The sequence below is a fragment of the Typha latifolia genome, chromosome 2 (assembly GCF_019914945.1).
Source record: "Typha latifolia isolate L0001 chromosome 2, TyphaL0001v2, whole genome shotgun sequence".
Taxonomy (NCBI): Eukaryota; Viridiplantae; Streptophyta; class Magnoliopsida; order Poales; family Typhaceae; genus Typha; species Typha latifolia.
Genome location: NC_133087.1, coordinates 3,761,083 through 3,776,078, shown reverse-complemented (window position 1 = coordinate 3,776,078; position 14,996 = coordinate 3,761,083). Strand labels below are relative to the sequence as shown.

Sequence of the window (14,996 nt, the reverse complement as noted above, 5' to 3'; positions counted from 1 at the left end):
GGTGAGCAAAGGTGGCACTGAAAATGCGTGAAGAGGGTGGTGGTGAATGGTGTTATACTTATAGGAGGCTACATTGTACTGGCCATTAATTACGATGGATATGCTGAACATAATGACGGATAGGGTGTATCTAAATGTATGCGTGCATACAGCCAGGAATTTAATGGAGAGATATGCTTAATTACGAGGAGCATGAATATCCGGATGTCTTAAGTGTATCTGTTTAAACTTCAGATTGATATACACTACGAGGAGATAGACATGGATATGCTTAACTTCATATTGATATACACTACGAGGAGATAGACATGTCTATTGAAAATTGGCACCAATCAAGACAACTGTTCAGACGGGATTAGATCTGTTTGAACAGCTTTGCTGTAAATTAGTGTTCCTGACTCAATGTGCCACAAAATTAGAATGGCAGGGCATTCGAATGTAAAAATTCGAGAAAAATTACACATTGCAGACGTTTGAACAGGCTAACGGGTGTTCTAACACCCTCCTGTGTTTTTTATTGGCATTCCACGAGCATGCAAATGAGCTTACGAGCAATCGAACACACCGCATGTTTTCTTGAGCTTCGAGACAATCTTATAAATAGATAAATTTGGGCTTTAGGGTTATAAGGCAAAGGGAAAATTTGAAAGAAATAGCCACTATTATATTGGGAGATATTAGAAGGGAATTTTTTTTGTATTTGTATCTCTACTAGGATTTGGATTAGCGGATTGAAGTTTTGTATAACTCGTGGATATAGGCACATTACCGCACATAGGGGTGGCAATCGGATTGGGTTAGCCGGGTTTGGGTCGGGTCAAAATAGTACTAACACAAATACAACATGTTTAATAAACGGGTTAATTTTTCTAAACACGAATACGACCCGTTTATTAAACAGGTAGCACGAATACGAATCTGTTTAACCTGTTTAATAAACAAATTATATTTTCTACACAACCCGTTTAACTCGACACGACTCGTTTAATCTGTTTAGTAAACATGTTATATTTTCTATTCAACCAATTTAACCCGATGACCCGTTTAACCTATCTATATAACCCGTTTAACTAGTTTACATCCATTTAACCCGTTTACATGACAACACCTATTTAACGAAAAATATCACACATTTACACAAATTTATTAGATTTATAATATTGCGAGAATTATTTAGTAAAAATAAATTCAAATTGACTTAGTAGCTTTTGGCGAGGGAGGCATTGCTAGAGTTGGCGAAGCAGCAATGGCGAAGGCAAGGTTCCAGGAGCTGGCTCCCATGGTGACGAGCTCCGGATCTGCCCAGGAAGACAAGACGAGAGAGGTCAAAGGCAACCGGTGTGGCTAGATGGAGAGGCAATGGTAGACGAAGACGGAGATGGATGCACCGTGGTAGGCGGCACGTAAGGAGCGAAGACGCGACAGTAGGCGGAGACGGGAAGTGGAGATGGCAAGAAGAGTCGCCGGAGGCGGCAGGCGGCAGGCGCAGTGATAGACTGTCGCAGCTGGAGAGAGGGAAGAGGCAAACAAAAATTCTTTTGAAATGCTGAGGTGGCTGGAGAAGAGGAAGTGGAGAGATTGCACTGGCCATTAATTACGATGGATGTGCTGAACATAATGACGGATAGGACGTATCTAAATGTATGCGTGCATACAGCCAGGAATTTAATGGAGAGATATGCTTAATTACGAGGAGCATGGATATCAGAATGTCTTACATGTATCTGTTTAAACTTCAAATTGATATACACTACGAGGAGATAGACATGGATATGCTTAACTTCATATTGATATACACTACGAGGAGATAGGCATGTCTATTGAAAATTGGCACCAATCAAGACAACTGTTCAGACAGGATTAGATCTGTTCGAACAGCTTTGCTGTAAATTAGTGTTCCTGGCTCAATGTGCCAGAAAATTAGAATGGCAGGGCATTTGAATGTAAAAATCTGAGAAAAATTGCACATTGCAGACATTTGAACAGGCTTACAGGTGTTCTAACACCCTCCTGTGTTTTTTAGTGGCATTCCACGAGCATGAATGAGCTTACGAGCATTCGAGAACACACCGCAGGTTTTATAAATTTGGGTTTTAGGGTTATAAGAGAAGGGAAAAATTTGAAAGAAATAGCCACTATTATATTGGGAGATATTAGAAGGGATTTTTTTTGTTGGTATTTGTATCTCTACTTGGATTTGGATTAGCAGATTGAAGTTTTGTATAGCTCGTGGATATAAGTATATTACCGCACATAGGGGTGGCAATCAGATCGGGTTAGTTGGGCTTAGGTCGAGTCAAAATAGTACTAACACAAACACAACCCGTTTAATAAACGGCTCAATTTTTCTAAACACGAATACTACCTGTTTCTAATACGACGCAATCCGTTTAACTCGTTTAATAAACAAATTATATTTTCTATACAACCCGTTTAACCCGACACAACCCGTTTAATTTGTTTAATAAACATGTTATATTTTCTATTGAACCCATTTAACTCGATGACCCGTTTAACCTATCTATATAACCCGTTTAACTAGTTTACATCCATTTAACCCGTTTACATGACAACACTTATTTAACGAAAAATATCACACATTTACACAAATCCATTAGATTTATAATATTGCGGGAATTATTTAGTAAAAGTAAATTCAAATTGATTTAGTAGCTTTCGGCGAGGGAGGCATTGCCAGAGTTGGTGAAGCAGCAATGGCGAAAGCAAGGTTCCAGGAGCTGGCTCCCATGGCGACGAGCTCCGGATCTGCCCAGGAAGACAAGACGGGAGAGGTCAAAGGAGGTCGGTGCGGCTAGATGGAGAGGCAATGGTAGACGAAGACGGGGATGGATGCACCGTGGCAGGCAGCAGGCGCAGCGGTAGACGATTGCAGCTGGAGAGAGGGACGAGGCAAACAAAAATTCTTTTGAAATGCTGAGGTGGCTAGAGAAGAGGAAGTGGAGAGATTGAGAATTTGAGAGAGAGGATTATGTTAGGGTTTATATATATATATATATGGGTTAGTAGGTTGACCCGACCCAACCCAATCCGACCTGACCCGTATACTTAAACTGGTCAAACAAGTCAAAATGGGTCAGTTGTGTAAACTTGAACACGATTCGTTTATTAAACGGGTTAAGTGGGTCGACAAGTTTACGACCCGAAGCCGATTATATTATACCCAAACCCGATTAAGAGTCGAATTATCAAGTCTGGTCAAATTTTGCCACCCCTTGCTGAACCACGTAAATCTAATCTCTCTTTTTTTATCTTTATAATTTCCATATATTTAGAGTTCTTAATTTCTCATTAGCTTAGGTATTATAAGATATCTATATCTAGCATCTTGATTATGAATTTCACATTTGGTATTGATATTAACTTTGCTAATATTTAGTGTATCATAATCTATCACTATTTCAATTAGATTTATTTGTGAGTAATAGAATTACTTTCGCGCATTTGGCGTTAATCACAACAGGTCTCTTGTGGTGAAGTGTAGTAAGTCGTGCACGAGTTTACTACTTTGCTTTTCTTACAGGAGTTTAAATACCAGAGAAGAGGGCAACAATAATCATTCTATTAAAGAAAGTAAAAGCGCACACCTCGCCATCTTCTCGTAACAAAACAGAGTGACGAAGTCTAGGCTGGCATTGGACCCTGAAAGCTTAGAATATCATTGAGAGTAGACCCCAGAAAGAAACCTCACCTGCCAACCAACAAGACATATAAACTAATTCTCAGTGATAGTTCCACCTCGACCCATTTGAGCTATTAATTTCCTCTCTGTATAAAAATTCTCTTATTTAATTATCTTTTATAAATATTGAACTCCTTAATTATATAAATTCTCTTAGATATCTTTTTTTTAGTGATCAAATTTAGACGCTTTACTCTTATTTTAGAGGGAAAAAAGAGAGTTAATAATAAGGTATTAATTCATGTTTTTCAGGAGAGTGTCCCAAAATAAATAGGGAATCTGTATGAAAATGGGCAATTGTTAACTGTAATTAGCCCTAATTATTCATACTACAAAGGATCAGAATCAGTTGGCGGCCGAAGTTAAGCATCAAAACCTTATATATAATGCAAACTCCAAGGACATATTATACAAACTCCACATTTAAGAATCTCCGACCAAAAGAGAACAAAACCATAACCCAGAAAAGAGCGACGGCGAGAGAGAGAGAGAGAGAGAGAGAGAGAGAGCAAGAGCTGCACAAGTAGGCACTTCTCTAAAGTAGCAGCAGTAGTACTATATCTTAGTCTCAGACGTATCCCTGCTTGTATCGCCGGAAGAGATCCTCGGTCTGCGCGTTCTTGAACGCGCTGCATCCGATGACGTAGACGAAGATTAGGGCGACGGCGGCTACGATGAGCGCCACGTTGGCCTTCCTCCACTCCTCCCGGAGGTTGCCGAGCATCCCGGCCTTGCACGAGTTGCAGTTGTAGCAGAGCTGGCTCTGGTCGTTGCTCCACAACGAGCAGTCCGGATCTGCACCCGGGTTGCTCGGATTCACCCACACTGTCGGGTTCACGTACCCGTACCCGCATGCGGTCGGTGGTTTGCAGCAACCCGTCTGCACGTATTTTGAGTTCATTAATTTAGGACTTGGTAAGTGTCCATCTCCGAAACGGACCTGGAAGTTGGGAAATGTTTATTTTGCACCCTATGTTTTGTAGTTTTATTGTGTTTCCACCCCCGAAATCTTTGGGGTCTTTTTAGATGGAGAGCATTGCATTTCTCTAAAAATTCTTAATCTCAAAATGTATTTCGAAAGAACAAACTATAGTTCTAAACCCACCTACAATGGCATTGACGTAAATAAGTCAGAATTCGAGCCCATTGATAACCAAAATATCCCCAAATCCATTTTCTTCCAGAAGAGAAAGCGGCAGTACTGTAGAGTAGTAATGGTAGTCAGGAATCAGAATCGTCCGTACTCACCTGAAGCGGGGAGAGAGGGCTCAGGAAGAACTCGTCGGCGGTGAGGTAGGGCGAGTCGCGGCTCAGTTTCTGGCAGACGTCGGACTCGCCCAGGCAGACCCGGATCCGATCCCAGTGGCCCGGATCCGCCACGTAGTGCCGGAGCCACGCCGAGAAGCCATCGACGCGGTACTCGGCGTACCCGCGCCCGGGGACGCCGTACTCGCCGCTCGGCTTGGTGACGACGAAGGCGAAGACGAGGAGGATGAGGAGGAGGACGATGAGGGCGGCCATGGCGAAGAGGTAGGAGGCGAGGAGGCCCTGGCGGTTCCAATAGGCGCCGACGAAGCCGGCGAGGGAGACGAGGAGGAGGAGGACGCCGAGGATGACGACCGGCCAACGCGCGAGGCGGAGGCACTCGTTGTCCTGCTTCGAGGCGAGCCAGATCCCAGTCCCGATGATGGGGACGGAGCAGAGGAGCGCGAGGAAGTTGAGGAACGCCGTGATGTTGTTGCTCACCGCCATGGTAGCAGAGGGAGAGAAAGAGAGAGAGGTAGGTTTTGGAGAGAAGAATTTGGAGGAGAAGGATAAAGGAATTTTGTACGCTTGATTATAACTTCGTTCTATTCTTCATATTTTTTAACAGTCTATACTAGTGATAGGTGCATTCTATGGTTTCCGACTCGATAGTTTTCTTCTTTTCTCGCCTTTTTCCCTTGGGTTAAAGGCAGGGGGAGAAAGAAGAAAAGGGATAAATCTAGGGAGGTGATCGATCGTATGCAGCACTAAATGCAGGATTTTCTTACAATTATATAATTGGCAGATGTACATTGGCTGTCAGTGAAATCTTTTGGGTGCCACAGAATAAGGCCCCTCCCTTATTCACTTTTTCATATTTAGAAAATCAACTCTCACTTTTGCCAAGTCGGATTATCTTTTGGTAAGCTCATAAGGAAGATTTGAAAAAGTTAACTAATCATTCAAATTCGATTCCCAATATTAAATTTTACTATATATCACGAAATTCATTCAAATTATTTAAAATCTCATTGCCCAATAATTTCAAACAGTAAACTTAATTAGACTAAACTTAAATATATTTAAAAGTTAAAGATACTATGTCAGATTATCGAGTCGAATTAATTTTTGTCATCTTAAGTCGACCCATCAATTGTACGCCAACGTATAAATTCCACGTATTCAACAGCTCTAAATAAAGATTTTATTAGAATACGAATATAAAGAATAAGATACGATCAGAAACATCAAATATGGCGCATTCGACGGTCCGTCCGAACCAACCCAGAATCTGAATCCATTTCTGTCGAGATGTTAACACTTAATAGTGAGATAGAAGAACATTACTAAATCTGAAGCGGCGTAGCGAATCGAATCGATTAGTTTTGTGCTGTCCATTTGGACGAGTTGGTTGTGGTGGGTGAAGAGATTCTCAATCAAGACTCTGTGGATGTCGTCTTGTAGCGTCACCGTTGCATTTCTCTATTGCGATGGACTATTGCACTTGGCTACTGCTTCTCCCCAGGAGCGGATCATACATTGATTTCGATAACGTTTGATATGATTAAGAGATAATTACTCTCCTAAGACTCTCTTAATTATTTAATGTTTTTATGATATTTGGAATCTTTGTCCCATCGATCAAGTAAAGCTTCCGAAATTTCCTTTTGGGTAGTTATCAGCTAGATTTTAGTTTTATTAAAAAAGAGCTAATTTTACCTAGACCTTGCAATTATTGCATATTTTTATATACATCTTTTGAACTCTTTTTTAAGTATATTTAGACCCTCTAAATTATTAGAAATATTAGACCCTTTCGCTAAATCTCCAACCGATCTACTGTAATAGTTCGACCGCCAAACCCTCCCTCTCTTAATGGTGTCCTATGCTTATAGGCCTTATTGCCATGCTGAATGGGAGAGGCCTCTCTAGGTGGGGCGAGGTCTGAGACATATTTACAATTATAATCTTTGCTCGCCGCCGACATTTGTATTTGTTTGGATATCCAAATCAATATCTGCATATAATTTAGTTTATTGTATTATGAAAAATGGTGGAGTAAAAAGCCTTTTCATACTTTTATATGAATCTTTAATCTAGTTTCCAAACATATTTACTAATTATCTACAGATTTTACTAATCATATCAGAAATTCTTATAGATTCAAAAATGAACATATGCGGGCCTGAGACCAGCCCAAGTATTCTTGGTTAAACCCAATCTGGGCCTTTCTTTGGACAAACCAAAGGCCGAACGAGTGAAACCCATCACGTCTACTATTTAAAAAAAGAAAAAGAAAAGAAACCTAGTGCCAAAATCTATTGCTTTCTTCGCAAGTAAATGGCATCTGAAGAAAGGAGAGAGAATCTTAAGGTATCTGTTTAAGTGCTCTTGACCCCACTTCCCAGGTTCTTCTTGTTGACATGCCAATGAGCTCAAAAAGGGCTAACTTGATATATTTCTATGCATCAATTGCTTGTAGACACTGCCATTCAATTCAATAGGGACGGGGTTGATGCTGTAGTTTATTATTACCTACCTCTTCTTTATTCGTATATTTGTAATTAGTATTGTACGATCGTGTTTGCTACGAAAGTTTGCTTGTTTATTATGTACATTTTAGTGTGGCCTAACTACACCATTATCTGTAAGCCTTTCTAGGCTAATGAATCAATCGATCTCGCTTAATTTCTCTTTTCAAAGTTGGTTCGCAGATCTAGTGATATCCCTTCTCTTCCAGTTAAAAAAATCACACAGATCTTTGGTTATAAATTATTCAGCTGATTCCTTTGACTTTGGGGCAATCATAAAACATTGATCAGGTATAATTACTGATACTGCTTTCTTGATTATCCATTATCAAGGTGGTTGACTCATTGTCTAAACAGAGCTTTGTCTTTTATTTCACAATTTCTTTTTCGTTTTGTTTCAGGATTGCTGCATTTCATCAAATGCTGTTATGGTTTTGAGCAGGCACCTGCTACCAGATTTCTTTGGGCTTGTGGCAGGAGACTTGAAGACCTCCATTTCATGAGGCAGGAAGTCTGACCAAATTATTTTACAGTAATGTGAGACTGATTAGGATGCAATAAATACCATACATGATGCATAACAATAGTAGACCAAAAAGAAACAAAAAAGAATTTATCAAGGGAGTGTTGGAATTCACCAACAAAAAACAAAGTAGACTAAATACTAACTCTAAATAAGAAGACAACAAATTTTTATACAAGCAAACTCTAACATAATAAAAGACTAAATGCTCATAATAGATAGAAAAAATATATATAAAATATCTCAACAGCAAAGTCTCTCCCTCATTACTCGTTGCCCAACCAAACTATTATTTGGTGGGCTGCTTTACTGAGTTAATCTTAGTATACATGTCTCAAGGTGATGTTTGCATCTATTCTCCCAAGATGGGAGAGATGTCACTTAATCGAGTAGGGCTGAAGAGTGCTTTGGTAGAAATCCTTGAGGTCCATTTCAATCTGCTCGAGCTCCTCACAAATGATCCACGTGCATCAGACTCTAGACGGTCTCCGCATCCAACTAAAAAATGATGAACTCCTTCGTCTCGTCAGTATTAGATGTTACTTATTCATATAAAATAGCATATATCTTTTCTTTTACTATGGATAGAAAAAAGGAAGTGATCCGATAAAAAAATAAACATATCTAAAATGGCAGAAGTAGGTGTATCATAAAGATTATTAGCGATCGCCATGGGAGTTTATAAGCAACTAAATCTTCAATATTAAAAGCGATGCTAATACTATAATTAGAGGGAATATTTATAATATAGGCATTAAATCTTATTTATTCCAATATCAGAAAAGGTCTAGGGCTATAGGATGGTAATTTTCTTGTACTTTTTGATGAAAATAACTCAGTTCTAATATAAACCATGATAAAATCTCTAATATGAAATTTCTTAGCATATCTATACAAATCAGCCTATATCAAATTGAAGATTACAAGTTTTGATTCGCGATATAATGAATGGAAATGATATGCAAATGCTTCTCTAGATTCAGAGGGCCGTAGAATGATGTGAGATAGGGAGGTTTAAAAGTTTACGAGCTTTAAAAATCATGAACAACCTCAAATAATCTTATGCCTCTGACGTGAACTCTCTCTCCTTTACCTTCAGCTAACAAAGTATTCGTAGAATTTGTGACTCATGGTGTAATTGGTTGAGTACAGAATAGGTGTTGAGAGTGTAATTGGTTGAGTAAAGAATACGTGCGGAGGGACGTAGAACTCGAGAGACGAGACATCCATAAGTTAGGATCGTATGCTTTACTATTAAAATTGATGCAAAATAACAATGGACGAAAAAGAAATAAAGAACAAACTCATAATATTCACCAATGGGGTGTTGGAAACCATCAACGGAAAAGAAAGTTGATAAACTCCATATAACAAGCATTTATACATGCAAACCCTAAAAGGATAAAAGACTAAAATATTCATAATAGGAAAAAGATTAAAATATCCTCAATATTAAAATCTTTCTCTTATGACTCATCGCTCAACCAAAGTGTCGCTAGATGAACTGCCCTTGCATCTGCACAAGTGCACGCGTAAGAAAGTGACGTCCGCGCCAATATATATACCGGTGAGTTCTTAGAAATTTTCTTAGATATGATGATTTTAAGAAACTAACACTTTGACATTTTATATATGAATAAATAAAATAAACCCCTGGTACGTTTCCTTCCATGTTTTTACGTCGATATATAACGTTACTCACTGACTGCAGGAGGTGTGAACTATCTGAACTTATTTTGATTTCTTTCTGGTTGAAGGTTTTGGTCGATAACAGGCTCAACAATTTATCTCACTCTTAATGAGAAAAATTTGTCAATCATCTGAATTTGTTTTTAAGCAAAAGCTTTGTTGAAGCAATCATATGATCTAGCTAGGCGGCTAGCATATATAATTGACTCCAGCCTGAAGAACCAGAGAAGTTGTCTAGATGAACAATGGATATTTCATAGATCCTATTTCTTAGGATTTCTTAGGATAAGATGAGATTGACGCCTGTGTGATACTTTGGATATGGTTGTGTGTCTGCGTCTAAATTGCATATATGGCTGAATCATCTGTTACAGAAGGATAAGATGATTCAAGCTTGCTCTATCCTTCATTAGGTGCCTTTGAACTATTGTATAGATATTATTCAAATCACAACTTGTTCCTCATGCAATTCCTTATCTCAATTGCTGGTTCTCAGGCAGTGCAAGATGTTTGAAAAGAATTTATAGGTTCTTTAAGTCCCTTTCATTGTCCCTAGGAGGTGTGATTTACTTCTCGGAAAATAATACTCCACCTTATCAGAATATGTCTCTGGAGTTTGGACATTCCTGATAATATACTTAATTATCAAGTGTCCAAGCTTCCACAAACATTTTCTTTTTGTTTTATTATAGAGTAAGGCATGCTCTGAATTTTCATTCTCGAGTTAGAAATCAAAACTTTCCTAACAATTAATCTTAAGTGGATCTTCTCTGGGATGTAGAACATCTAACTCTGCTTTTATTTGTCATGTTTCTAGAGATCAATCAAATTAATTTGCATACCATTTGAGGCTCTCAACTATCTGAGCTCATTGATGCTTAATCTCAATCTTAAGGAATATGATCATATCGTCTTCATCAATGAAGTTGCACTTGTTACTGAATCATCAAAGGAGAGGAATTGAGAATGGTGAGCTCATACCAATCTCTGTCTATGACCCTACGATGGTGGCGATTGCTGCTGTCATGGAATCAAATTTGGGAGGACCACCATTTTAGTGTAGGCTCCATTACAGTAGCTGAAGTGTCGTCATCATCATTAACTCAATTTTGATCTTAAGATGCATAATCATGGTTTTATTGTACCAAAAGTAGATGCAGCAAGAAAGGTAAAGCTTTCAACTTGTTTCCAGAAATTTAGAAACCTTAGAGCCAATTCTGAATTGATGCCCGCATGTACTGGGAGGCTGTCTCTCTCAGGAAACATGTCATTAAAACTCTCCTTGCTTGTTCTTTTCATATCACAAAAGGTTCCAATCTATCTGCACTCTTCTCCAGCCAACAATTATCTACAGCCAAATCGCAGAGTTGCACTATTCCTTAGAATCTTTATAATTAGGTGTATGTTGAATGACATGAGATAGATGTTTAATACCAGAGCTTGTACATCACTCCCTTTGCGTTAGAGGCCACATGAGTCCTTATCCTATAATCATATCAAGAGGTGGGGGGTGGATAAGATGCATAAGTACCTTGACTTGCACCATCCAAAAAAATTAGGGGATAAGAGATGTTCCGAGAACCATATGATGGTCATTCCCTATGATCCACGAAGAGGGAAATGCAAACTATCGATCCATTTAATTTTCCAAGCACTTAAACTTAGTAACCTCTCACAGCTAATCAAATAGAATCCTTCTCTTAGTACTACACTACATCAATCCGTATATAGAATTTAATGTCTTGACTGTCAGATGCCAACTTCTAGATGTAATAGGTAAGGACAAATTTTAGCATTCCAAGAAGGAACAAATGTGAGAAATGAGACATATGAGCATGCTCAGCAATATCAAATTGCAGTCTGTGGGATTGGCAACCACCACTTTACTTAAAGGGTTTAGGTTAGGTGGAATAAGATTTTGGACTTTTGGGAGTGTTATTTGATGGCTTGAACAAGTAGAGAGGCTAATTAATATTTTTCTTCTATCAAATGTGAAATGCAAGTGGAGGTGGCCAAGTCTCTCAAGTCTTAAACATCTCCCTTTGGATGATCAATAGCTACTTAGCCATTGCCCAACTTCAGCTCATTCTTCTGCTCGAGTAGAAACAAAAAATATTGTTCTTTAGACCACTCAATTCTTGGGGATCAAGGATAAGAGCAAGTAGGATAGAGATTCCAACGTTGAAAAAGGGATGTAAACAAACCGAATACTGTTGAATGGAGTTAATCTGGAAGTCTTGTCACATGCATCAGCTCAAATTATATTCATCCATATCCTTTAAATTAATCAAATGTTCCTTAGTATTACTTTTAGATAACTATGTTTTTGATGAACAGTGTATTCCATGAAAAAGGAAGATAGATACAAATGTCCAGAAGATCTTTTTGTGTGCAGATTTTAGTCAACAACATCTACTTTAATATGGAGAGAGAGAGAGAGAGAAAATGGTTTTGGCATTAGAAATAATGTAATGGTGGGTCTATTCCTTTTGCATTTTGTGTGTGTAGCCTGGCATCTGATCCTTGCTTAGATATGAAGCACAAGAGTAAGCAAAATTAAAGATCAGCTCTAAAAGGTAGGAATTGTTTAAACCTGATTGATTGGAGAGGTCTGGAGTAAGTAAATTGATGAGCTCTGAAAGGCTTCACCTTTAGCTTTAATCGTTTATAAAGGTGAAGAATAGTGAAAAAAAAATGACGGCGGGGTGCAGCCTTTTTCTCCATCTTTGTCTCCATGCTAATATTCCAGTCATAAACAATAGGGAAAGCTAGGCTTGGGGAGCACCAATTAACGCTTGTAAATATCCTTCAACAAATGCAGATATGTTGCCATCCGATGTGATAGAAAAAAGAAGTAAAAAAGTAGCATAATTTTATATTTGCTTAGAACAAAAATTTATATTCTTATTCAAATCCAAGCAATGAAAGATTACTCTCGTATTTACACATTGATCTAAGACATGGATATAAATTATTTTTGTAGCTCAAACTATGACTACTTAGATGTAAAGAGATAATTTGCATGTACAACCCTGTTATTCGGACGTAGTTATTTGATCATTTTCCTCCATCTACTCCTGTAATCATCTTTTTTTCGACAACAATATACATTAATTATCAAGTTAACTTAGCACAGGTGAAGTTAGGTAGGTATAAATACCATCTAGTCTACGTAAAGAAATATTAAAGAGAATAGGGGAAGTCGGTACAAATGCTACAAGAATTAATTATCTAGTTGAGGGAGATGTTCTCTTGTTTTTTTCTCCTTCCCTTCATTGTGTTATTTATTTAGTCCTTCCCTTTCATGTAATAAACTCAAGACTGCCATAGTTATTGAAGATTATAGTAAACTTCTCATGGGAATAAAATTGGTCATTTCTTAAAGAAAATGTAAGAAAGTATATCCTCACCTTTGCTTCCTGTTCTTGAATTTTTCCTTCTATTCAGAGGACCATTTTTGTACCTATCAACATAAAGTTCATTAAATAAGCAAGTATTAAACAGGTAAGATTCAGAGTTATTTTTATCCATTTAATATCCGTATGTGTAAAGATATAGTGAAAAAGAAAATTAGATACATGTACATATTTGCCACAAGTCCCTTGGCAAAGGATAAGGGCATGTTGGCCATAACTCTTGCTTTCTTGTGGATAGAAGCAAAACCCAAATTGCTTTTTAGCTTTTCTTCTCCCCACGCAATTGTATGTCTACTAGTTCTTATCTGTTTCTGAACTGTATGAGAACATTTCTTTCTTTCTTTTTTCTTTTTTTTGCCATTTTTTGTTGAGAGAACTGAACTGCATGAGAAAATTAAGCAAGGCAGCAAGGAAGATGGAGAATATAACGTTAGAAGATTTCCTAATTAGAAGGTTTGGATCCAAAAACTTATGGTAGTGCATCATCAATGTTAGAAGGCTTTCTTTGTAGTTAGTGGTCCCAAGTCTATGTAACATAGTCATACTTCTTCCATGCAATGAGTTATGGCTAAATAGATAAATAATAATAATCCTGCTAGTTGCATTAGAAGAAGCTTCAGCCACAAGCATTTGTGATCCTTTCTCTTTTAGTTAGAACATCGCAATTATGAATTCTGATTCTAAACATAATATGATATTTAAATGCAAAAGTCCATCTAGCAAAGGTTTATCTGAATAGCAGTTACAGCAGCAACTTTTACTAGGAGGAGATCTGGTGCTTATAATTGATAGGATTTATTGTTATAAATAACAAGATTAGCCTTAAAATACATAATCACAAATGAAGATGTAAACAAAAATAGACAGGAGTTGTTGGAGTCTCCCTTTATTGAGGGAGATCAGTGGGACTCAATTGTATTGTTGCTCATTGCTGTAATGGGCCCATTGGTTTGATAAGCTGAGACTCTTACCAAACAACAGGGATCCAAAGTTCCAAACCCCACAATAACAATAATTGGAGCTTCTAACTTGTAAGAAGTTAAAATAAGTAGTACTTGTTATTAACAAGAAAATATTTTGCTTTTCTTTTTTCCTTTTTTTTTTCCTTCTAAACATGTTAGATCTCATCTCAATCACCTAGCTGTAATTGTACTAAATGTTCTCCAAATGTATCATCAGATTGTTTAAGAGTTTGTCTAACTTGGCTTTTGGTGGATTCTTGTTAACCTTTTGTCTCATTTCATGATATTTCGTCTATCTTATCATCCTACCCGGAAAAGAACAAAGCAAAACTTGGTGGTCATATGGTTGGCAACTGGTCATTAAATACAAAGCAGGAACTCCGGCATGCTAGAGAACAAGGCTATAGACATCACAGTAAATATTTCTTCCATAGTTCTTGTGATACATGGTGAAATTTGAGATGCTTGTTGAAGGATTCATACTTCTTCCTGGGTTATTCATGATGCATTCAAAGTGGCAATGCCTTGAATAATTTTGCAATCATCTACCAAGCAACCACCAAACTGTTCATGAGCTTGTTAGGTGGAGTGTCTGCCTCAACTCTCATAAGTTCCAGGGCTACAAACAAGTGAAATCGATTCTATTGTTTGACATGTTTCAACCTATTTGGTTTTCAGCTTGGACTTTGTAGCCTTCAAAGTTATAATATGTGTGACAAGTTCTACACTCATCCCTCCTTTTCTCAAGATAAGATAGATACTTGGTTGATACAGTAATAGTGGACTAATGCTTCATTTTCTTTCAACATCTTGTGAGAACAATCAGAGAATTAGTATCAAGAGTCAATTGCCAATCCCTTGGTTTTGTGCACATTTATCTGTTCCAATTTGGGATGATTGCTTTATCATGACATAAACAAGATAGAAGCA

The 14,996-nt window shown here is 37.8% G+C and overlaps 1 protein-coding gene across 1 annotated transcript; it reads right to left on the bottom strand.

The window, feature by feature from the left end:
- Nucleotides 1-4,049: 4,049 nt before the first annotated feature.
- Nucleotides 4,050-5,645, bottom strand: LOC140782839 (tetraspanin-2). The gene is made up of 2 exons (XM_073129653.1): nucleotides 4,949-5,645; nucleotides 4,050-4,580 (listed from the first exon to the last, which is right to left on the bottom strand). The coding sequence occupies exons 1-2, from the start codon at nucleotides 5,450-5,452 to the stop codon at nucleotides 4,269-4,271; spliced, it is 816 nt and encodes a 271-aa protein (XP_072985754.1). The 5' UTR covers nucleotides 5,453-5,645; the 3' UTR covers nucleotides 4,050-4,268.
- Between the last annotated feature and the right edge of the window lie 9,351 nt (nucleotides 5,646-14,996).

Excerpts from the sequence above, each read along its gene's own strand:
- LOC140782839 (XM_073129653.1), bottom strand. The coding sequence starts at position 5,452 with ATGGCGGTGAGCAACAACATCACGGCGTTCCTCAACTTCCTCGCGCTC. Across the intron at positions 4,581-4,948 it reads GCCCTCTCTCCCCGCTTCAG|ACGGGTTGCTGCAAACCACC; the intron begins GTGAGTACGGAC and ends AAATACGTGCAG.